Here is a 25663-nt window from a genome sequence, read left to right as displayed (position 1 = left end):
AACTATTACCTTCGAGTGGGGCACACTTTTTAAATATTAAAATAATAATATCCAACCCATCTGCTGGGTTTCCTCAGCCATTCTGGGAAGATTACAACATACCTAGAAACATAATAAAAAACACCAAGCATTAAAAACCTCCCAAAACAGGAGGTTTTCCTATGGAAAGGACCTAAAATTCGGAGCCTTGCAGCATTTGGCACATATAAGAACTTTAGCCCACAGCCCACGAGGGAGGAAACAATATTCCTGTTCACTTTTGCCACATTTTCTATAGGTATTACCATGCCTCCCTATTGTTCACTTTTTTCCAAAAGGAGTTAGAGTTTGTTTTTCAGGCACCGCAAAATTAATCAGATTCCCACGAAATCCTGTGTGAAGAGAAGTCCTTCCTTAGGGAGCTGGGTATGTTTAGCCTGGAGAAGAGAACATGGTAGCCATGTTCAAATATATAAAAGGATGTCATATAGAAGAGGGAGAAAGGTTGTTTTCTGCTGCTCCAGAGAAGCGGACACGGAGCAATGGATTCAAGCTACAAGAAAGACTATTCCACCTAAACATTGGGAAGAACTTCCTGACAGTAAGAGCTGTTTGACAGTGGAATTTGCTGCAAAGGAGTGTGGTGGAGTCTCCTTCTTTGGAGGTCTTTAAGCGGAGGCTTGACAGGAATTATTTGATGGTGTTTCCTGCTTGGCAGGGGGTTGGACTGGATGGCCCTTGTGGTCTCTTCCAACTCTATGATTCTATTATTCTTTTGTATGCCCTGACTCTCCCTCCCTTCAGCATCACTGGGTCTTCACAGCATATTAAAAAGGACCCAATCATGTTTTGATTTTGAAAGACCCAGTTTCTTGTATTGCTAAAAATGCCATGTAATCTGAGTTTTCACTTTGGGCCCCCCAGTGTTTTTGCACATTATCAGAGTCTGAGAGGCTGGCGATTTTGTCCAAACTCACTAAAAACAGGCACCATGATGGAGAGTTGGGCTGCTTCTCTTTACATCAAGGCTAAGAGGTGAAAATGGAGCAAGTTGTGGGGGAAATGGAGTTAGGATTCATTCATCGGTTTTCAAAGTAGTCTGAGGCTCATATGAAGTTAGGGGAAAAACAACCACACTTCTCTCCAGCTCTCACTGGAAATGGTTCCCTAAACGAGCAGCTGCCAAGAGCATTCTTTTTAAAATAAAGAAATTAGTTTCCTCTACACGAAAGAGGCTCTGCTCCAGCTAACCACAGCTCCATATCAGCAGAGATCCGGAGGCACAGAGTCTGAATTTCCTGGAAAGGAAACGCCCATTTGCAGATGCAAAAAGAGAGAGAAAATGAAACCAACACTCTCTTCCTAGGGAGGTGGCCATGGCTGCTTCTGAGGGTCCCGTCGTGGAGCTCTGCGAGGAAACCACTTGCCCCATCTGCCTGGAGTATTTCCAGGATCCAGTGATCATCCCGGAGTGTGGGCACAACTTCTGCCGAGCCTGCCTGACCCTGCATTGGAGGAAATCCAAAGCAAAGGCTTCCTGCCCTCAGTGCAGGAAAACAGTGGCGCAAGGCAGCATCAGGCGAAACCTGCAGCTGGCAAATTTTGTGGAATTAACTCAGAAATTCAACCTTCTGGGCAGAAAAAAGGAGGCAGAAGGAAAGGGGAGAGTTTGTGAGAAGCACAAGGAGCCCCTGAAGCTGTTCTGCAAGGAGGATGAAGCCCGCATCTGTGTCGTGTGTGACAGATCCAAGGAGCACAAAAGCCACGAGGTGGTTCCCATAGAGGAGGCATATCCGGAATACAAGGTAGGAAAACACTCTGGATCAGTGGTGGAGCGTTCCTTGCTGGTGCCCGGGGCATGCCGCACTCTGTGGGGACAGGTTATGCCAGTGGAGCGACCCACAGTAACTGGGGCTAAGTGGGGCTGCATTGAGCTGCCTGCTCAGCCATGCAGTGAGTGGGGATCTTGGCCAGCCAACGTGGCCGCTGCTGCCCTGCTTTGAGGGGTGCAAGTCTCACAGCACACTGGAGTCCAGCACTGCTTTGTGAGACTTGCAAATGCTGTGTGGGGCTGGCAGGGTGCCAGCCTGTTGAGTCCTTCTTACCTGCCTTACAGATGGAAGACGTTGCGCGAAGGACGCACGCAACAGCTCACGACAGGTGCCCCCTAGGCTGCCCCATGCTACGCCTCTCCTCTGGATTTGCTTGGGGGATGGAATAGCTGTAGACAAGCCAGGCTTGCAAGATCATAGAATCATAGAGTTGGAAGGGACCCAAGGGTCATCTAGTCCAACCCCCTGCAATGCAGGAAAAATGCCAAGATAATCTTGAAATAATGTATTCTCCCCACACACTCTAGCAGGAGCGTTTGTGCAGCCTTATGAAACTTCTGAAAACTATTCAATAAACAGTTTCATCATCTTTTGAGGGATTAATTTCCCTCTATGTCTCCTGTAGCTTATTGGAGTAACTCCCCACAGTTCTTCCTCTGGAAACAGCTCCCAGTCAAAGCTCCTAGAACTGGAAGGTGGGGCAAGGCAGGAGGCAGGAATGAAGGGGAACCTCTGCAAAGGACTGGGGAATGTGGGGCAGGGAGCAAGCATATGATTCAGTTGCCTGTTATTATGTGTACTAAAACGCCAAAAAGGGGGGGAAAGCAACCAAAGTTTGATTTTGTTTTCTTTTCAGGATCAGATCAGCAGATGCCTAGACTATGTGAGGAAGGGGAGAGAGAAAATTCTGGTATTTAAAGCAGATGCAGAAAAGGAAAGCCAAGACCTGCTTGTAAGCATCATTCTTTGTTTAAGGTGAAAAAGTGCTATAGTCAAGAATCCATATCTGAGGGGAAAATGAATATGGAATATAGAAAGAGGTTTCTTTTTGAACAGGCTGATCACCCACAGGGCATGAAAGACCATTTGAAGGAGGGGGTGGGATTGTAAATTTTTATGAAACTCTTTTCCTGCTGGTTACAGGTAGGTAGCCGTGTTGGTCTGGATCGAAGTAAAATAAAAAAAATTCCTTCAGTAGCACCTTAAAGACCAACTAAGTTTTTTTCCTGCTGGAATGATCTCTCTAAAATGGCAGACTTGCCCTTCCAAGTGAACTCTGATAACTTGTATTTTCATCCTGCAACATTAGACTATATGCCTGATATGTTCACTTCCTTTTTCTGTTTTTGCTGGTGCAGAAGCAAATGGAAGCAGAGAGGGGAAAGATGGTGGCTGAGATAAGGCAGATGCATCAGTTTCTGGAAAAAAAAGAGAAGCTTCTTCTGGCCCAGATGGCAGAAGTGGAGAAGGAGATTGCAGCAAAAAGGGAGGAGCACCTGGCCAGACTCTCCTTGAAACTCTCCTCTTTTGAACACGCCATTCGGGAGATGGAGGAGAAGCTTCAGGAACCAGTAAGTGAATTCCTGCAGGTCAGGCCTCATCTTGATGAGAGAGGGTGGAGTGTGTTGCTTCAGGCTACAGGCATTTTTTAGTCCTCCCCCACATAAAAATACATGGTAAAAAGTGTCAGCCCTGGCATAGGAGCCAACTCCCTTGGACACCCCAATAAAACATTTGAGCCCCCCCCCCTAATAATTGGCATTTCTATTGAAATGGGGGGTGTACTGCATCCTGCGATTGATTATGTGGGGCAGAGCTTACCTGCTTCCCCCTCCCAATATTTTGTTCAAGTCGTCACCCCTGAGCCCCCCAGGGTTGGCAAGAAGGGCCCTGCTAGATCAAACCTCAGGCCCTCTCAGTTCTGCATCCTGTTCTCACATTGGCCAACCAGAGGTCTCTGGGAAGCCCACAGGCCAATAGAGCTCTGTAATTTTGTTGTTGTTGTTGGTTTTAATTTTAATACAATTCCAGTAGAGGCCACATTATCATAATGCCAATTAAAAACAACAGCCAATTATTCATAAGCCAAATTAAAACATTTTTGGATGACTTCCCATGTTCTGGATTTCAGGATGCAGATGATCTTATTTCTTACTGCTTTCGTAATCTTGATTAATCCAATTACCACCATTCCGATCTTAGTCCCTTATTTGAAAGCCACAACTTTCTTGACTTTCATTTGTTGTTACAAATTTACTAACCGTCTGCTTCATTGACTATGCAAAAGCCTTTGACTGTGTCGACCACAGCAAACTATGGCAAGTTCTTAAAGAAATGGGAGTGCCTGATCACCTCATGTGTCTCCTGAGAAATCTCTATGTGGGACAAGAAGCTACAGTTAGAACTGGATATGGAACAACTGATTGGTTCAAAATTGGGAAAGGAGTACGACAAGGTTGTATATTGTCTCCCTGCTTATTTAACTTATATGCAGAATTCATCATGCGAAAGGCTGGACTAGATGAATCCCAAGCCGGAATTAAGATTGCTGGAAGAAATATCAACAACCTCAGATATGCAGATGACACAACCTTGATGGCAGAAAGCGAGGAGGAATTAAAGAACCTTTTAATGAGGGTGAAAGAGGAGAGCGCAAAATATGGTCTGAAGCTCAACATCAAAAAAACCAAGATCATGGCCACTGGTCCCATCACCTCCTGGCAAATAGAAGGGGAAGAAATGGAGGCAGTGAGAGATTTTACTTTCTTGGGCTCCTTGATCACTGCAGATGGTGACAGCAGTCACGAAATTAAAAGACGCCTGCTTCTTGGGAGAAAAGCAATGACAAACCTAGACAGCATCTTAAAAAGCAGAGACATCACCTTGCCGACAAAGGTCCGTATAGTTAAAGCTATGGTTTTCCCAGTAGTGATGTATGGAAGTGAGAGTTGGACCATAAAGAAGGCTGATCGCCGAAGAATTGATGCTTTTGAATTATGGTGCTGGAGGAGACTCTTGAGAGTCCCATGGACTGCAAGAAGATCAAACCTATCCATTCTTAAGGAAATCAGCCCTGAGTGCTCCCTGGAAGGACGGATCGTGAAGCTGAGGCTCCAATACTTTGGCCACCTCATGAGAAGAGAAGAATCATTGGAAAAGACCCTGATGTTGGGAAAGATTGAGGGCACTAGGAGAAGGGGACGACAGAGGACAAGATGGTTGGACAGTGTTCTCGAAGCTACGAACATGAGTTTGACCAAACTGCGGGAGGCAGTGCAAGACAGGAGTGCCTGGCGTGCTATGGTCCATGGGGTCACGAAGAGTCGGACACGACTAAACGACTAAACAACAACAATGTTTGAAAGAGGAGTTTATGTCCAGTAAATTTCCTGCGTGAGATATAAATATTCCAGCTATTTCTTGGGTCCAGCCAGAGAGGGGTGGGTGGGTGACCTATTTATTTATTTATTTATTTATTTATTTATTTATTGTTATCTCTCTCTCTCTCTCTTTTTGGCGATCACTCGTAGCTGAGTAAGATTGTCTTCCATAAACACGGTTTTAACAATGGGTCCGTAAGTGACTGTGGAGGCCAATTCTGGATCCACACGTCCCTCCACAGTGGGGACATTGGTTTCCAGGCGGGAGTTGATCACGGTGTGGATTTGCCAAGAGTGCCTTCCTCTTAGCACGTTTCTCCCTTGTGTCCTGAGATCGAGTGTCTTCAAAGACCTTGACAACTTTGGTAAAGGCTGTTCTCCAACTGGAGTGCTAGCAGGCCAGTGTTTCCCAGTTGTCAGTGTTCATACTACATTTTTTTAGATTTGACTTGAGACAGTCTTTAAACCTCTGCCCTATACCCACAGGTCTCAGGGTGGTCTCCAGGATATCATTGAGTGTGGGATGTACATAGCAGTGAACCAATTGGTCGCAGGTGAACACAGAACCAGCCTGCACTGCATGGCAAAATAGCAGATCAGGGAGGTGGGATTGAATCTCTCAGGTGTTTGGGTGACTTGGTCAAAAGAGAAGAAAGGGACCTTTTATTAGTCATCACTGGAATGGCTGACTTTTGCCATTTGATGGTTATTCCAAAATTATGTGGCAATGTGTATTTTATTGGGGATCTTTTGTTTTGTGCTTGGCTAACCTCTCTCCATAGCTGCCAAGTCTCCCGTATTCGGCGGGAAACCCCCGGATTTAAATCCGTTTCCCGCCGCACCCCTGTATTGTTAAAAACCCCATAAATTTACCGTAAATTTACAGGGAAGCAGTTCCGTACGGCTCTCCCCGTGTCTGGGCATTGAGCGGCCGGCCTGACTGCCTGGCTGCAGAGCGCAGCGGGAGTGTGGCAGCAGCAGCTGCTGGCTCCTCCCTCTTCTGCTTTCTCCTCTGGCCATTCTGCGACTGGCTCCTGTCCCTGCTGGCTGGGGGAAAGAAGGTTCCTTCAGGGACGGCCAGCAAGTCTATCCCAATCGACTGGTTGATCCTGGACCTGGGGAGGCTGCAGTCAATCTTTGCCGATCGCGGGCTCCTTTTCCATTGCTTTTCCCTAAGAGCACCTGGCCCCGCCCCCTCTTTCCTCCCTGCATTTTATGCTGCTCCATGGAAGGAAGAGCAGCGTCTCTGCATTGAGATGTTTCCGAGTGAGTGAAAGAACCCCTTCAAAACGTGAATTTCCCCCTCTTTAAAAAAAAGCTTGCAAAGTTAGAGCCTAACCCCAATAGAATGGGGCATTTCCCCTCTGTAAAAAAAGCTCAACTACTTCGATCTGAACCCCTAAAAAACGGGGGTAGATCACTGGCAGATTTTAAACTTAAAAGTAGATCACAGTCTCTAGGGAGTTGGCCACCCCTGGCCTGAATCAATCTTCTGAAAGAGGAAGAGTGATAACAGTTCCTGAAGAGGTTGATTGGGGACAAGTTATTTACCTAGCCTGGTCCCCCCTCCAAAGAAAATCCGAAACAGAAATGGTATACTAATACTTTATTTAGGGAACTAAAAGTTTCCGGAATGTGTTTTTTAAAAAAAATAAAAATAAAGTTGCTCTGCTTCTCCCTTTGCAAAACAGAGCAAGCCATTTTTTGTTTTGGAAATCATAGTAAGTTTCTGGATTTTGCTAGTTTGGCAAGAGCATATAAACTGATGTGCAGGGACATCTTCTAGCCTAGTTCGCTCCATGATTCTTGGTACTGCAGAGAGCTAGCCTTGCACGTTTAATTTATTGTATATCGCCTAGAGAATTTATATGGCGAGGCAACTAATAAATGTAAAAATTAAATAAGTGTTCACTGAATCCAAATAATAAACTAATAAATTTATTTTATTAGGTCACTGCAATTTAAAATGGGCAGGTCACTGCAATTTAAAATGCAACTTTCCAAACAGTTTGAAATAAATTACAATTACAAGAATTCAGTGCCCAGACATGGGCAGAGCCGGCACCGGAAGTCGCTTCTGCGCATGTCCGGTGCCGCGCCGCTGGGATCCCTTATTTTTCAACGGGAGACTTGGCAGCTATGACCTCTCTCTCTGCTTCAGCTGCTTAGTATTTATAACTGACCACAGTTCTCTCTGCAGAAATGGCTCCACATATATCTTTTTCTTTCTTTCTTTCTTTTCTCCCAGGATATCAGAAGCTTCTCGCAGTGGTAAGTGATGGAAATCTGCTGCTTTAAGATACTGTATTGGGAAAGTTCCTGTGTAATCCAGAATGCGGCAGCTAGACTGGTGACTGGGAGTGGCCGTCGGGATCACATAACACCAGTCCTGAGAGATCTACCCTGGCTCCCAGTACGTTTCCAAGCAAGTGTTGGTACTGACCTTTAATGCCCTAAATGGCCTCGGTCTTGTATACCTGAAGGAGTGTCTCCACCCCCATCGTTCTGCCTGGACACTGAGGTCCAGCGCCGAGGGCCTTCTGGTGGTTCCCTCATTTCGAGAAGTGAGGTTACAGGGAACCAGACAGAGGGCCTTCTCGGTAGTGGCACACGCCCTGTGGAACGGCCTTCCATGAGATGTCAAGGAAATAAGCAGCTACTGTATCCTATTTTTAAAAGACATCTGAAGGCAGCCCTGTTTAGGGACGTTTTTAATATTTAATGCTGTATTGTTTTAACACTCGATTGGGAGCCGCCCAGACTGTCTGGGGAGACTCAGCCAGATGGGCGGGGTACAAGTAATAAATTATTATTATTAGTAGTAGTACCGGTAGTATTAGGGGTGAGAAACTCACTCTCCAGTTCCTCCTTTCAGAGATAGCTTAGGACTCCATCGTCTATTTCACAAGACTGAAAGTGAGAAACTCACTCTCCAGTTCCTCCTTTCAGAGATAGCTTAGGAATCCATTGTCCATTTCACAAAATCACAGACAAAAGTAGGGACACATTTTTGTGGTAGTTTGTAGCTACAATCACAGACAGGAAGCCGTTTCCATTGCATATCTCTGAAGGCCCTTCTCTGTGATGGATTCATTTACTCTGCCAGTGATAGAAAAAGGGGGGACATTCCAAAGGTGCTTTTTATAACTTACCCTTAAATATCCAGTGTATTTCAGACTCCTGCAGGTTCTTCCCCAGACATAAGAAGATGAGAAAGGGCCCTGCTGGATCAGGCCCATCTAGTCCAGCATCCTGTTTTCACAGTGACTAACCAGATGCCAGTGGGAAACTTGCGATCAGGATCTGAACCCCAGAGGACACTCCCCTCCTGTGGTTTCAGAGGCACCACGGCCTTTGACCCAGCCATCGTGAATAGTAGCCACTGAGAGCCTTGTACCCAAACAACTTTATATTTTGACAATCTTCCATGTTTAGAAAATACTGCTTTAATTTCTAATCTTTTCTCCATTTTTAAAATATAACCGCTGTGCTACAATACATTTTGGATGCGGGTGGCGATGTGGTGTAAACCACAGAGCCTTGGGCTTGCCGATCAGAAGGTCAGCAGTTCGAATCCCCGCGACAGGGTGAGCTCCCGTTGCTCAGTCCCTGCTCCTGCCAACCTAGCAGTTTGAAAGTTCGTAAAAGTGCAAGTAGATAAATGGGTATCGCTCTGGCGGGAAGGTAAAAGACTTTTCCGTGTGCTGCTCTGGTTCGCCAGAAGCGGCTCCCTCGGCCAGTAAAGCAAGATGAGCGCAGCAACCCCAGAGTCGTCAGCGACTGGACTTAACGGTCAGGGGTCCCTTTACCTTTACCTTTACTATAGATTTATAATGTTAATTGCAAAAGCCATTCTAAAGCATTCTGCACTTCTTTATCTTTCAGAAATGCACATACCAGATCTTTTTTTTTTTTGCCATTAATCACTTGAAATGCTTCACTAAAACTGATGTAGTCCTAAAATCCCTGCGTAAGGGCCCAGTATTGTTCACTTTTCTTTAAAAAAAAATATACATACAGTGGTACCTCGGTTTATGAACACAATAGGTTCCGGAAATTTGTTCATAAACTGAAGCGTTCATAAACTAAAGCGAACTTTCCCATTGAAAGTAATGGAAAGTGGATTAATCCGTTCCAGACGGGTCCGCGGAGGACTCAACCTGAAGCGTACTTAACCCGAAGCATTGGTGTAATTGGTTCCAGAAGTCTGTTCATAAACTGAAGCTTTCATAAAAGGAAGCAAACTTTTCCATTGAAAGTAATGGAAAGTGAATTAATCCGTTCCAGATGGGTCCGCGGCGTTCGTAAACCAAAAATTCATAAACCGAGGTGTTCATGAACCAAGGTTCCACTATACATCAGCTTCTTTACCTTCAATCTCATCCTATATAATAATGTGCAAGTGTCTCTGTGTCCAGTCCCTGTGTCCGCGCTACTGCGCATGTGCCCCACGGACACAGGGATTGGACGAAGAGGCACTTCGGAGAGGGGAGCTTGGTGCCCACTCGGCCTGGCAAGGAGACGAGCCAGGCTGAGGCGGCGAGGTGGGCACGAGGACCGCCCCCCCCAGCCGGCTGCTCCCCTTCAATCCCCTCTCAGCCGGAGCGGCCGCCTCGAGCTCCGGGCTCCTTCCTCCTCCTCCTCCAGCAGCAGCAGGAGCGCGACACCTCTGGCCGGGACAATGGCGGGACCCCCTCCTCCCACCTCCCGGCAGCTCCGGCCACCCCTCGCGGCTCCTCACGGGCGTCGCCATAGCATCCGCCGCGTGAGGGCGAGGCGCGCCCGTGAGGAGCCGCGAGGGGCAGCCGGAGCTACCAGGAGGTGGGAGGAGGGGGTCCCGCCATTGTCCCGGCCAGAGGTGTAGCGTTCCTGCTGCTGCTGCTGGAGGAGGAGGAGGAAGGAGCCCGGAGCTTGAGGCGGCCTCCCCGGTGGCCCCCTCGGCTCATCGCCCGCCGCCTCGGCCCGGGCCGCCCTCCTCAGCCCGCCTCCTCCTCAGCCACCTCCCCTACGGGGAGGAGGCTCGCCGGCCCTGGGATCCACCCACCGCCGCCTGCTTTCCGCCCCTTGGCTGCCTGAGCCCCGACACCTCTTCTTCTCCCAGCGGCGCCCATGGTGGCAGGCAACCAAGGGGCGGAAAGGAGGCAACGGTGGATGGATCCCGGGGCCGGCGAGCCTACTCCCTGTAGGCTGGCTGGGCCAGGCCTGGCCCAGGAGGCGGCGGCGCAGCCCCGGCTTCTCCTATAGCCGAGCGCCGGGGTTACGATCCGGCCTTGCCGCTGCCACAACGCACGCTCTAGCACCCGTTATTTTAACGGGCTTCAAGATACTAGTATTCATATATTTCCTTCAGTATATTTTGTAAGCAGATGTGTGTCGGTTTTTCTTCAACTTGTTAGGTGCTTTGTAGATCCACACATCATCTAGATGCTTCCTTTTGCCATAGGAAGAACCCTGCTCCCAAGTCTTCGTCATATATCCATCATGCCTTTATGGTCAGGATGGGACACCTGCCTTGTCAGAAAGCTCCTTGCATTGGAAGGATATTGGCTTGACTTTGTTCTTCTCCTCCCAGGTCTCAGGCAAAGGCTTTTCCTCCTGCCCTGAAGTGGAGGATCTGGGACTTCTGTGATATGAATCACTTCCTGAAGGGTGTCATGAAGAAACTCAGAGGTAGTAAAGAAGGACTGCAAATATTTTATACTGGATGTTTATAAGTGTTAATGACAGGCTCCAGGTCATACGGAATATTTGCTATACCAGGAAAATGGACGGTTTATTTGTTAATTCTCTTTCAATATCTAGAAGCCGCACTTTCATATGTAGATGACTGATTTTACTTAGGCAATTGAAAGGGGACGGTAAACCCTTCTTGCTGGGATCTTCGGGGAGCCTCCCAGATTCCAGTCAGCAATGTAAAGAACTTGAAAGCTCTTGCCATGAAGGGTTTTGCTACCACACAAATCGCTTTTAAGACCTCTGCCATGCTTATTGGGCTCTGAGAGGCTCTTGCGAAATCTCATGGAGCCATCTTGAGATCTCAGATGGCAGGGGTGATTCTGAGGTTTTTCTGACTTTGCACAATTTGCCTTTATGCACAATCCCCAGGAATGGAACCCTCCCTTAAGTTATGAGTTGTCTGTAAAAAGTTGTACTTGACTTCTGCACATCTCTCAGCCAAACTTTGGGTTTATGTATGCAATGCATCTCACCCATTTCCCAAGTAGCCTCATCTACAGCTTTTTGAGCATCTCCTCTGTTCCTTTGGCCCTGAGATTGATGTAAGGGGGGCTGGAGGAGGGAAGGAGGCAGGCTGTCCAAGAGCCACCAAGGAGCAGAGGGGACTGGGCTTGAGGCCTCCTGTCCTGGAACAGGGATATCTGGACCTTGTTGGTGACGGCATATCTTCTGGGGGTCCTGCTCCTTCTCCCAAGATTTGGGAAGGCCTGAACCTTGACATCACCTTATGCAGGGATAGCCAGTGTGGAGAGTTTAAGATAGTTTTAGCTGCAACTCCCATAATCTCCAGCTGACATGGCCAGTGGTTTAGGGATGATGGGACTGTGACGAATATAGGACTCCTTTGAGTTATTTATGACTCAATTAGGAGCCACTAAAAACCGCCCGGCACGCTTTCTCTAGCGCCTCTGCTCCGTAGACCCGGGCTGGCAGTAAAACATACAGCAGAGTCTTCTTCTTCTCACACACAGCGGAAACTTGTATAGCCGTTGGATAAAAAGCCTCTTAAGAACACACAGAGTCCAAGGTGTTCTAATAACTACTGAAGTTTATTTTAGAGAGAAAACAACAAACAACCTGGTGAGCTCGCAGTCATCTTGCGACCGTCTCCCAGGCAAAAACGAAACCAACTGTTACACTAAGAAAACACTTCCAGTACATTCTGTAACATGATATCTTCCTCAGTGGTCAGGTGGACAGTACACAGTTAACCCTTTGGTTACTTGTTACTCCTCACACCCCCTCTCACCTGAACACTGGGGATAGCGGGTATCCAAACTTACCCCAAAACCAACCCTTCACAGAATTCCCCATGCCGTTGGAAACTCAAGGGTTTTGTGAACCCATCTGCTAGGTTCTCTTGGCTTGGACAATACCTCAACTTTACCAAGCCTACCTGTATGCTCTGACATACGTTTCGGAAGCGGATGTCTAAGTGTTTGGTTCTGGCCTTGAACTGTCCAGACTCTGCCAGTCTCAAAGATGGTTGATTGTCGCCCCAAACAGTGATCGGCTGGCTACAATCACCCCAGATTTCCTGGACCAAACATCTGTAGTACTCCAACTCAGTGCATGTCGCAGACAACGCACAGAATTCAGCTTCCGTGGAAGACATAGCTATTAGGCTTTGCCTGCGCGACCGCCAACCAATCAGGGCATTTCCAAACTTGACTACCAAACCAGTCACTGACTTCCTGTCCTCCTGATTGGCCCAATCAGCATCTGCAAAACAAGTGAGTTGTGGCTCACCTTGCGCTGACATTTCCAAACAGTACTCTTTGGTTTCCTGCAAATACCTAAGCACTCTCTTAATACCGTTCCAAGCATGCATGCTAGGTTTCGATGCTTCTCTACTGAGCAAATTGACTGCAAAAGCAATATCTGGTCTGCTCCATTGTGACAAATACAACAGACTCCCTAGCGCTGACTGAAACACTTCAGGACTCTCAAACGCTACTTTGTCCTTCACTTGTGACTCTTTCACAAAGTTTGTCTCCATGGGTGTTCTGACCCCTTTACAGTCAGACATTCTGAACTTCTCAAGCAAATGTTCAATCTTGCCTTTCTGACTGAGCAAAAAACTTCCATCCTCAGTTCTGTCTATCTGCACACCTAGATAAACTTTCACTGCACCTAGATTCTTGAGTTTGAACCTCTTGCCTAGCTCTTTTGCAAACTTCTGCACTTGCATCTGGCTTTTTGCTAAGCAGATCAGGTCATCTACATAGACAAGCAACAGTTCTTGCTGTTCTCCTTCACCTCTGAGATACAGACAACTGTCAGCTAGACTCTTCCTGAAACCTAGGCTCTTCAAAACAGAATCAAGACATGAATTCCAGTTTCTAGCGGATTGCTTCAGACCGTAGATCGACTTGTGCAGCTTCCACACCTGACCTGGCACGTCACTCTCAAACCCTGGAGGAGGCAACATGTACAACTCCTCCTGGAGGTCAGAGTTCAAATAAGCGGTGTCCACATTGAAGTGGTTGACCACTAGGCCTCTCTGCGCTGCAGTCGCTAAAAGCATCCTGAAAGATTCACACCTCGAAGTCGGACTAAACACATCTGTGTAGTGTATTCCCCTCTTCTGAGTAAAACCTCTAGCCACCAATCTAGCCCTGTACTGAGGCTCTCCAGTCACTGTGGGTTTCAGCCTGTAGACCCACCGACAACTGACTGCTTTCTTACCTTCTGGCAACTGTGTTAGACTATACACACCAAGAGATTGCATGGAGTTCAACTCTTTCTCCATTGCAACTTTCCACTTACTAGCTTCCTCCACTGACAACTCTTGCACCTCTTCAAAGCTTTCAGGCTCACACACTGCTAGGTTCGCCCATACACTGACAGCTGAAAACCTTTCAGGTGGTTTACCTTTCGTGGTGCGTTTTGAACGTCTTGGTCCCACATCCTCCCCCTCTAAATCCGAACTGCTTGTCTCTGACTGTGGCTCTCTCGGACTAGCAGCACTGTCAAGAGACTTACTACGCTTTGCAGCCCCCTCTGGGCTTGCTTTGGGTGAAGTGGGTGACCTACCACGTTTTCTGTACTTCCCAGGCTTGACCTGGGGAGAAGTTGGTGCGCTTCTGACTACTTGCTTCACTTCCCTAGGAGCTACACCACTTGGACCAGCTGCCTGACCTGGATCTGGTCTTGCAGCACCTGGAACTCCAGCATCAGCCACCTGAGTTTCCTCTTCCTGGTCAAAACCTGAAGACCAGTCAAGAAGAACTTCGGGGTTAGCATGAATGCGTCTCCAACCCTCTTGTTCACAGAACGTAGCACTCCTGCTAATGTGAATGCGGGTTTGGTCCCCCTCTGCTGGTACAAACCTCCAAGCCTTTGAGTTTGGTTCGTAACCACAGAAGATCATTTTCCTGGATCTTGATCCTCCCTTTCTGCGCTTCTGCTTTGGAATTAGAACCCAAGCCTCACACCCAAAAGTTCTGAAATAGTGCACCTTCGGAACTTTGCCATACAACATGTAGTAGGGTGTGTTTTCCACAACTGAATTAAAAGCGCGGTTCGAACAGTAATTCACAAATTTATAGCATTCCCCCCAAAACCTCTGGGGTAGTCCTGCATCAAACAACGTTGCCTCTACCAGTTCAGACAGTGTTCTAAATTTTCTTTCAGCTAAACCATTCTCTTGTGGACTAAAAGGGGCGGTCTTCCTGTGCCTAATTCCCTTGCTGCGGAAGAACCCTTGTAGTTCTGCACTCAAAAACTCTCCCGCCCTGTCACTCTGAAAACACTGGACAGTGACGGAGAACTGCAGTTCTACTTCGGCTACCCACTCTTTTATCACTCTGGCAGCCTCCCCTTTCTCTTTCAGTGTTATGACCCAAGAAAAATGGCTGAAATCATCCAGAAGACACAAAACATATTTTGAACCACCTAAACTTGACGTTGACATAGGCCCAGAAATATCCAAGTGCACTAACTGAAATGGTTTTGTGCTCTTCCTTTCAGACCTAGGATAAGAGCATCTCTTTGTCTTCGCTTTCGCACATGCGCGGCACTGCAGGTGTTTATTGCATGGCTTGAACCTGCAACCTTTGACAAAATCAGGGGCTTTTTTCACATAAGGAAAAGACATGTGACAATATTTCCTATGCCAAGCATGAATACAATCCTTATGGATAGCGCCCTCTGTGCCCTTAGGGGTATTAGCGCTTTTAGCCTGAGCATCACCAGTGTTACTTCCACCTGCTTGCCCCCTCCCATCTAGGACAAACAGACCATCAGACCCAACAGTAACGCTTACCAGCTCAGCCCCATCTCTGGCAATTTTGCAAACACCATTGGCAAAACTTATTTCAAAGCCCTCACGCAATAAGCAAGACACACTTAAGAGACCATGTTCCATGCCTGGTACAACATAAACATCAAGGTTAGTGTCTAAGCATTGCATATAAAAAACACCCTTGCTTTTAATTGTTCCACAAGAACCATCAGCAAGCTGCAGGCTTTTTTCATCTTCAAATGGCCTGCAGTTCAGGATCTGTCCTGAAGGAGGTACAAGATGATGGCTGCTGCCTGAGTCGATAATAAAAGTGAAACTGTCCTGTACTTTGTTTCTAACCGTTGCTAAGGCAGCAGAAAGATGTTGGCTGACAGGCTTATCTGTAGTCTTCCCACGCCCTCTGCTTCGGCGTTGCTGGCTGGTCCCACGACCACGTCCGCTGGGTTGCCTGGCACCTGGCTGAGTGACCTTGGCTGCTTCCGGAGCTGGGCAGAATCTCGCTACGTGCCCAGGCTGCTGGCAGCGAAAACAAAGCCTTGTTGCGCACGCACTCACAGTGGATTCCTCAGTGCTTTTTCCTGCACCCCCACTGGCTTCTCTGCGCCCACGGCCCCCCTTCTCAGCCGATTCTTTCTGGCGTCGCAGTTCCTCATCCGCCAAACGACCAGAAACGTAAGCTAGCGTGAGCTCATCTTCAGGCATTGCCTCAAACGTTAGGCACAAATGCTCATAGACGTTTCCCAGACTAGACAGCAAGATATAAACTTTTTCCTTCTCTTTGAACACAAGCTCATGCCGCTGCAGCTTATGGAATGCATCAATCACATTGGCAATGTGCTCCTTTATTGGTTGCCCTGGTCTCAGTCTCAACCCAAAGAGATGCCTCATAGCATGCAGCTTAGCTCCAGCTGTTTTTCTCTGATGGACCCTTTCCAAACTGTCCCAGGCCTCCTTAGCATTTGCAGCATTCTGCACATAGGGCAGTTGCATAGCATCACAGCTCATGGCAATGGCACATAGAGCCTTATTGTCTTTCCTGGTTTCTGCTGCAAACCTCTGCGCTTCACCTGCTGAATTATCAGCGACAGGGGTTAGGGGATTTGACACACAAGTCCATAAATCCTTTCCCAGCAACCACATTCTTGCCCTTTCTCTCCACTCTGCATAGTTGTCGCCATTCAACCTCTGGAACGGCACGACAAACGACTCCTGGAGCTGCTCCGCCATCTTGTCTACCCCCGGGCTCCGTGTCCAGCACTGTACTGTACTCACTCAGAATAGCTGACGTTGCTCCTCCGGGTAGACTGCGGATCCCAGCCTCCAGTCCAGGGTCATTCTGCTAGCGAGTGCATCTGTTAATTGCCGACTGCAAAGAAACAGGTTTCTCCCAGCTAGCTCTTTACTCCGGCTTTCTCCAAGGCGTTTACAGCTGCAATCACCTTTTATTGCTTTGGTGATTGATTAAGGTCAGGACCTATAACCTGCTACCCATAACCTGTGACGAATATAGGACTCCTTTGAGTTATTTATGACTCAATTAGGAGCCACTAAAAACCGCCCGGCACGCTTTCTCTAGCGCCTCTGCTCCGTAGACCCGGGCTGGCAGTAAAACATACAGCAGAGTCTTCTTCTTCTCACACACAGCGGAAACTTGTATAGCCGTTGGATAAAAAGCCTCTTAAGAACACACAGAGTCCAAGGTGTTCTAATAACTACTTGCGACCGTCTCCCAGGCAAAAACGAAACCAACTGTTACACTAAGAAAACACTTCCAGTACATTCTGTAACATGATATCTTCCTCAGTGGTCAGGTGGACAGTACACAGTTAACCCTTTGGTTACTTGTTACTCCTCACAGGGACTTGTAGTCCACAACACCTGGCTAAAATCTCAAGAGCTCATATTGTTGTTGACAGGTTTGTTACCTGAATGATGGTGTGATCTTAAATCTCTGTTCCTTTTTCTCTTTCAGACACTGTGGAATATGGACTTCAGCTGCAAAAAGGTACATCTATATATGTAAAAATGGTGAAACTGTGGGCTCCACTTTTCTCGGTAACTGCTTGACCGATCCCCCTGAAATTTGGACACAACAATCCATGCCACTTCCCGAGTGTTCGCAGAACCTCGGATGCCTCATATCTCTTACCTGCGCAGGTACAGACCTGCTTTTCCACAAACTAAAACAGCACCCTCAAGTGGCGTTATTCCCTCAGCTCCTCCTCCTACACCCCCTCCCTCACCATGGAGTCTACGCCACATCGGCAAACCCCGCCTCCGCCACGAGATCCAACACTCATAGCAGCGTCCTCCGAACCATTCCCTCTCACCGTCCTCCGATCCATTTCCTCTCACAATCACACCCCACGGAACGCACCCCCGCCGATCCCGCAACCACCTCCCACCCAGAGAAAACCCACTCCCCACCCCACCCCACAGATCCTGCCCCCCCATCCTACCACAAACAGCCCCTGAGACCCACACCTACCAGGGAACCAGGCTGATCTACATACCGCGCTGCCGCCCATGGACCCAGGCCGCTCCACAGGCCGTTCTGCTGACAAAAATCCAAGGCCTCTCCACACACACCCCACCCCACGGAACGCACCCCCCGACCCCTCTGCCTCCCCCGACCCCCTCCCACCCAGAGAAAACCCACACCACACCCCACGGATCCCGTCCCCACCCGATCCAGCCGCACACAGCCCATGAGACCCACACACTCCCTCAATCTTCCTAATGCTGCCTTCCTAACCAGCGTCCTCCTATCCCTTCCCTCTCACCGTCCTCCTATCCTTTCCCTCTCACAATCACACCCCCCACAGGCCCTCATAACAACTTAATCTTTATCCGCTGGATCTTTATCCGCTCCAAAACAAGGTCCTCGTAACCTCTCCAGCAGCGTCCTCTGATCCGTTCCCTCTTATCCTTCCTCCAATCATTGCACTCTCACAATCACACACCCCCCCCACAGGTCCTCAGAGCCTTTCCGCCATTTTGCTGCCCTCCTAATCAGCGTCCTCTGATCCCTTCCCTCTCACCGTCCTCCGATCATTGCCCTCTCACAATCACACCCCCCCCACAGGTCCTCAGAGCCTTTCCGCCATTTTGCTGTCCTCCTAATCAGCGTCCTCTGATCCCTTCCCTCTCACCGTCCTCCGATCCTTTCCCTCTCACAATAACACTCCCCACATACTCTCCTTGAACACTCCTCAGCGTCCTCCGATCCTCATCCCCCCAAAAAACCCTAAACCCAACAACATGCTCTCCACCATCAACTGCTAAACGATGTAATACAATAAGACATAACAACATCTTCAATACCAACTCTGTTCTTCCTTCCTTCCTAACTTCAAACACCAAGAAGATAAGTAACTGTACAACCTTTTGAAGGCATCTGAAGGCAACCCTCTATGGGGAGATTTTATAATGTTTAATCTATATATATATATATATATATATATATATATATATATATGGTGAAAGTGACCTGGGGGGTGGTGAAAGTGGTGAAAGTGACCAGGGGAACTCTGAGGCTCAGGGGGATCTGAAGGGGGGCTATTACCCTCCATTTCACAGACTTCAAGGACCCCTGGGTGGTTAGGTCCAGTCAAAGGCGACTATGGGGTTGCAGTGCTTATCTCGCTTTCAGGCCGAGGAAGCCGGCGTTTGTCCACAGCTTTCCAGGTCATGTGGCCAGCAGGACGGAACCTCTACTGGCACATGGAGCGCCATACAAAGTGCCAGAGCGCATGGAAAAAGCATCTCTCATCTATATATATATAAATGTAAAAAAGGTGAAACTGTGGGCTCCACTTTTCTCCAAAACCGCTTGACCGATTGTCCTGGAATTTGGACACAACGGTCCATGCCACTACCCGAGTGTTTGCACAACCTCGGATTTCCCACATCTCATACCTGCGCAGGTAAAAACCTGCTTTTCCACAAACTAAAACAGCGCCTTCAAGTGGCGTTATTCCCACAGCTCCTCCTCCTTCACCCCCTCCCTCACCATGGAGTCTACGCCACATCGACAAACCCCGCCTCCGCCACAAGATCCTGTAAAACAGGGGGACTCTGAGACTTGGGGGATCTGAAGGGGGGCCATTACCCTCCATTTGACAGACTAACACACAGCAACGCGTGCAGGGCCAGTTACCGGTAGTTTAATAACAATAATAAAAAATTATTATTTATACCCCGTCCATCTGGTTGGGTTTCCCTAGCCATTTCTGGGTCAAACAGAAGATGGGATCCGCTTCGCAGAAGACCAGGCCACTGCAGGTCTTCCGTCCGTGCCTTATTTCCCTTATTTCCCAGAGGCATCTGTTCCGTGAAAGCAGCATGCTGAGCTTGATGGGCTCTTGGCCTGAGCCTGCAGACTCTTAGGAAGCCCCCAGCCCAGGATGGCTGGCTTTTCTGTGCCAAATCTCAATAAGACACTGGGATGGTCAAGGAATTTGTGATAAAATGGGCACAAGATTTGGGTTATGCAATTTGGCTTGAGAGATGGGAAAGATTATGGAAAAGTTTCATAAACTTTACTGTGTGCACTGCCATTAAAGAACACATTATGAAGATGTGCTATAGGTGGTACATGACCCCGGTGAAATTGGCTAAAATTTATAAATTACCCACAAATCGATGTTGGAGATGCAAAAAGGTTGAAGTCTCACTATATCATATTTGGTGGAACTGCGTTAATGTAAATACTTCATGGAATAATATTTTTGAGGAATTGAAAAAGGTTTTTAAAACAACCTTCCCAAAAAGACCCGAAGCTTTTCTTCTTGGACTAGTTTAGACGAAATTCCCGAAGACAGTACTGATTGAGCTCATTAAGCTAAGAGGTAATGATTTTAAAATAGAGGATTGATCAATGTGATAAACAATAAGGAACACAATGTTAGAGTTTTAAGGCAGCGAGATGGATATAATGCATGTGGGTGAAGGAAGTCTCATGGGTATTTGGGAAAAGGGTGAGTTGGATATAGGCATATATGTGGCGAAACCGTATACATAATAAAATATATCTTATGTACAATGCTGAAACTGAATGGTAATTAACATGTAATATGAATTCAATAATAAATAAATGTAGTGGGATGGTGTGAAGCCAAATGCCCCCGGCACATGAGGGGAAAATATCCCTTTGAGCAATACAAGGTCCCCATCCCTTTTATGTAAGAGTCAGGTTTAAGAGTGGGAAATGCATGAACACAAATAGCTCAGAAAATGGCTGCAACAACCTTTGGGGCTAGAAGGTACATGGATTCTGATGTCAGTGGCAGGGAGGTGGAGGCTGCCAGAGTGTGAATTCCAGGGGTCTGGCTTCCAGGGGTCTGATCACTGCAGATGGTGACAGCAGTCACGAAATTAAAAGACGCCTGCATCTTGGGAGAAAAGCAATGACAAACCTAGACAGCATCTTAAAAAGCAGAGACATCACCTTGCCGACAAAGGTCCGTATAGTTAAACTATGGTTTCCCAGTAGTGATGTATGGAAGTGAGAACTGGACCATAAAGAAGGCTGATCGCCGAAGAATTGATGCTTTTGAATTATGGTGCTGGAGGAGACTCTTGAGAGTCCCAGGAACTGCAAGAAGACCAAACCTATCCATTCTGAAGGAAATCAGCCCTGAGTGCTCACTGGAAGGACAGATCGTGAAGCTGAGGCTCCAATACTTTGGCCACCTCATGAGAAGAGAAGACTCCCTGGAAAAGACCCTGATGTTGGGAAAGATTGAGGGCACTAGGAGAAGGGGACAACAGAGGATGAGATGGTTAGACAGTGTTCTCGAAGCTACTAACATGAGTTTGACCAAACTGCGGGAGGCAGTGGAAGACAAGAGTGCCTAGCGTGCTATGGTCCATGGAGTGATGAAGAGTCGGACACGACTAAACGACTAAACAACAACAGGATGCTTTGACTCCCTTCTGCCATGAATTGTGGGGGTTGGGGGTGGCCTTAGACAAGCCACTGTCTCTCAGCCTCAGTCTCAACTTACAGGGTCATTGCAAGGGTTCTATGTAGATAATGTGTGAACCCTCGAAAGAACTGCAAATGTTTCAAGAATTCATTATTAAGTACTTGATGGACATCCTGCTCTCGAATGCAGAGCCATGGAGTCCCTGTTCATTTCAGAGGGGATGCTATTTCTGTCATGTGCCTAAGGAAAAGTCAGCTTCCCAGTTGATGTTGTTTCTCTTCTCTTTCCTCTTCTGCCCCCACAGAAAACGTAACTTTGGATCCAGACACAGCATATCCCCGCCTCATCCTGTCTGAGGATCGAAAGAGAGTGAGAAGGGAGAAAGTGCGTCAAGACCTGCCAGACAACCCTGAGAGATTTGATACATATGGCTATGTGCTAGGATGTGAGGGTTTTACATCAGGCAGACATTTCTGGGAGGTCATTGTGGGAGAAGATGAGAGCTGGGGGGTGGGGGTTGCCAGAAAGTCTGTGAAGAGGAAGGGCGATTTAGGTTTTGATACTAGGGAAGGGATCTGGGTTTTGGGGAAGTGGGGCGGTGTGTACAAGTTATGCTTCCCCCTTAAGAACTTTGTTCCAAGAAAGGAGCCCAAGAGGATCCGAGTGACCCTGAACTGTGAAGGGGAACGGGTGTCCTTTTACGATGCAGATACAGCAGCTCTTCTCCACACATATCCGGCTGGCTCCTTCTCAGGAGAGACCCTCCAGCCCTTGTTTTACGTGAACAAGGAAGAGAACCTGACACTCTCTTGATTGAGGATGGAGACAGACAGGCGTATATTCATTGCCATTATGACGTATTCAGTCTCCTCTTCAGGACTGAGCTGACAGGCACTTATGGACAAACCATATTTGCAGAACTGTAATTGGCCATCCCTTGTGCCAATCATGATGCAACTCTCCCTCTCAGGCTAGCTTAGCAAATGACACTGATTGATTGTGTCTCCTGTCAGTCCCCAAACTGGCCTGTTCTCTCTCCCTTGGGAATTGGCTATTTGTGTCAGTGCAGGAGGTGCAAGAAAATAATTTAGGAAACAACAGTAACCCTAATCACATTCCTCTTTCGATGTAGTTCTTTCTCCAACCTCCAATTCTGACTTAAGATTTCAGAATTATGCACGGGCCTCACTTAAAACCTTCCTCAACCTCAATTCTGCTCTCAGATTCCCTTTTCCTCCCCCTAAAACCTACGTGCAACTTGACTTGCATGATCGCAGGCTGGAGCCCTTCCTTAAACCACAAATTAATAAATGGAAAGAGGGCAGGAGACTGGGGAAAACTGTTGGAAGGGACTGTGAGATCTCACAAGAGTCTCCGGAGCCCAGAAAGTCTTTGGCAGTGGGGGCAAGAGTTTCTAAGTCCACCTTGCTTCCCGGCCCCTAGAAAGGTTGCATAAAGCTCTCGAGATCTCTGGCTTCAGAGAAGCAGGGGTGGTTGCTTGGGGGCCATTTTCGGGGGTTTTCCTGACTTGCACAATATTGCCTTTGCATGTTGACCCCAGGAATGTCACCCCCACGTAGGTTTCAGGCCTCAATGCAACAAAATTCCCTCTGACAGTAAAAAGCCTCTGTCAGAAGGTCTGAGGAGAGAACAGTGACAATCTAGAGGATCTTGGGGGTGATGGTAAATTCCCATGTATACAATTATTTTCTCCAAGCTGCTTTGTAGTGAATAGTCAGATGCTTTATAATTATATGTATTTTTAGAGATCCCCTATCCTTTTTTGTAGCGGTCCTGAAATAATTTGGGGATATGTTTCCTGTGGTAACATGTTTGATTCTATTAAAGATTGTACTTCTTGTTGCTCCTGTGTTGTTTCCAACTCAACAGTATACCGGTAATATCCATTCCACATAACACTTCTTCCAGGGATTTTAGGAGGGTGATATCTTGTTTTACCCTCAGAGGAACCCTGTGAGGTAGAAGAGGCTGAGCTAAGAGACTTAGAAAAAGGAGACATGTTAAAGTTTATGGTCAAAAGGGATTTGAACCTGGGCCTTGTCATCCCAAGTCCAACACACTGGGCATTCAGAATGTGAAATCTTAACAAGGGTCCCTTCAGAGATGTCCTTGAAAGGCCTCCCTGCAAACTTCCTGTATGTTGTAGCTCCTCTTCAGACCTTCCTGTGTTGACTGTGAATGTCTGCAGGAGTTGTTGATCAAAGATTGAGTGAATGGCAGATTTCAGCGGCTTCCCTGCATAAGCTCTGGATCCATTTCTGGATCACAGCATTCCGAATAAAAATGAAACCAAATCCAAGTCTGAAGTCTGCCCATCCCTTTATTGATGGGAATCACACAACCAGGAGAGAAGTCTCAGCCGTTTCTGCCACATCAGTGAGAGAGCAGGTATCCCATTGACACCCTACTTTTTAACACCTTGTCGGTTGTGGGGAAATTGAAGGGGGGAAATGAAAAGAATGCCAGTTACAATAGTTCCTCACCCCATTTTCAACAGCAGCAGCCAGTGCCAAACAGATGGGGCACATATCTAAAAAAATGCTCAACAACTCTGTCCTCCCCTAAAAAAAACTTGGTCCCCCCCCTCCAATGACAATGGGTAGATCATTGCCAATTGTTTTATACTGGGAGTGGATCACAGTCTCTAGGGAGTTGGACGTGCCTGGCCTAGAGGAAGGAGTTCTTCACACAGCACATCACAGGGCCGTCTTAAGTATATTAGGCACCCTGGCGCCGTGGTGCGACGGACCCCTCCGGCGCCCTCGCCCCGCCCCATTTCCTGGCGCGGCGGGCAGGGGTGCAGCTGTGCAGCGCCCCTTGGTGGGCGGGCACCCTGGTGCCCTGCGCCACCCAGCCTGGCTGTAGGGCCGGCCCTGGCACATCATATGGTTTTGGCCACTGACTTACACACCCTCTTAAAGGCCATGAAACAATGGAGGGTTTGAGACCAAAAGCCTGTTTCTGTTGTTCACCTTTACAGCTTCAGCTTATTCAGAAGTAGACTGCCTCTGCCCCAGGAGGTTTCATTTAGCATGATGCTAAATTCCTGTGGAAATCAGGCTTTTCCAGCACCTTTTCCCCTCTGCAGAGGTGGGGCACCCATGAGAATGGTCCACCCTCATATGTTGATGGATCCAAGTGCCTCTGGAAGATTTTCTGGCTGATATGACTGGCACTTCTGTTGAACCCTGGGTCAATCTGTGGAACATCCAGATAGCTCAGGATATACGTAATAATAATAATAAATTATTATTATTATTATTATTATTAATTATTATTATTATTATTATTATTATTATTTATATCCCTCATGATCCCTCTCCCACTTTTTGCAGCCCATTTGGCCTTGTGGTATACTCTCAAACTGTGCACATTACAGTTATTATAATCCTCATTAATATAGGCTTAATGAAAACAACACAAACATTCGTGTGTACGTTAGGATAAACTGCTGCTCATGCTACTTTTCCGGTTTCCTCCCGAAACTATTAGGCTGGACATCCACCCCAAAAAGTTTTCAGAACTGTCCCCTCAGCCCTTTTTTCAGTTACAGACCCTTCTGCAAAATGTCAACACAGTGACAGCAGGAATCATAATCCACAAGGGTCCAGAATATGAAACTGAAAACAGTTTTGGGTGGATTTATAATTCCCTCAATTGTTTTGTCTTTATTTTATTAAGAAGGGAACCCTCACTTCAGCATGGATCAAATGAAACTTCAGAGAAAAATGTTCAGAGTATCAGCACTGAAAATAATTTTTTAAAATGTAATTTGCAACCAGTGCCAATCATATGGGGCATACAAATAGGGAGAGGTATTTTAATTCAACATTTTTACCATAGTCACCCCAAATGGCAATTCTCAAATCGGAAGAGGAAGTGAAGGCAGTGCACATCTTTCCAATCTCTTCTGAGCTCTGTGGGGCAAAGAGGAAATTGAGCCTATAGCCGTGTGCCCACTTCCTTGGGATAAGCCCCTTTGAACTTACTCTTGAGTAGACATAGATAGGACTGTGTTTATTTTCTGGATAGAAAAAAGGATTAGATCACAGGTTTAGGTGATTGCCTAAAGAAAGGCCTTCTCCAAACAGCACATCATGTGGTTTGGGCCACTGGCTTCTACAGCCTTTTAAAGTTGTTGATACAGGGTTTGAGACCAAAAGCCCTTTCCTGTTGTTCACCTCCACAGCTTCAGCTTATTCAGAAGTAGACTGCCTCTGCACCAGGAGGTTTCATTGAACAGCATGCTGTGCTCTGTCCCCTGTGACATTTCAGCTCTTTCTTCAGCTCTGGACTGCACATCTCCAACTCCACTGATATCCTGCCCTGTTCAAAGGGAAGTATGGTGTGGGAGACAGTGAAAAAAGGATAAATGGCACACACAGAGGCAAGGTGGTAAAGGTGCTGTGTGCCAGCCCTCCCAACCCGAGGAACTGATATCCTATCTGCTGCGGTTCATGCCAGGTTGGCTGTGAATAAAGTTCCTCTCATCCATGACTTGATGGTGGATGAGCAGGCTGCTCTAGTCTATTTCTGAGG

At 47.4% G+C, this 25663-nt stretch overlaps 1 protein-coding gene across 2 annotated transcripts; it reads left to right on the top strand.

Moving 5' to 3' along the window:
* Positions 1-1267: 1267 nt before the first annotated feature.
* On the top strand, positions 1268-22966 carry LOC118080987 (zinc finger protein RFP-like). Of its 2 annotated transcripts, XM_088663607.1 has the most exons (7): positions 1268-1784; positions 2668-2763; positions 3170-3400; positions 7440-7462; positions 10764-10861; positions 17146-17178; positions 21408-22966. In XM_088663607.1, the coding sequence occupies exons 1-7, from the start codon at positions 1356-1358 to the stop codon at positions 21914-21916; spliced, it is 1419 nt and encodes a 472-aa protein (XP_088519733.1). In that variant the 5' UTR covers positions 1268-1355; the 3' UTR covers positions 21917-22966. The 2 variants fall into 2 exon arrangements, with proteins under 2 accessions (XP_088519733.1, XP_088519734.1); XM_088663608.1 differs by lacking the exons at positions 1268-1784; positions 2668-2763; positions 3170-3400 and adding an exon at positions 6393-6457.
* The last annotated feature ends 2697 nt before the right edge of the window (positions 22967-25663 follow it).

This window comes from Zootoca vivipara, chromosome 2, assembly GCF_965207765.1.
Source record: "Zootoca vivipara chromosome 2, rZooViv2.hap1.1, whole genome shotgun sequence".
NCBI classification, from domain to species: domain Eukaryota; kingdom Metazoa; phylum Chordata; class Lepidosauria; order Squamata; family Lacertidae; genus Zootoca; species Zootoca vivipara.
This window is presented reverse-complemented; position numbering and strand designations above follow the sequence as displayed.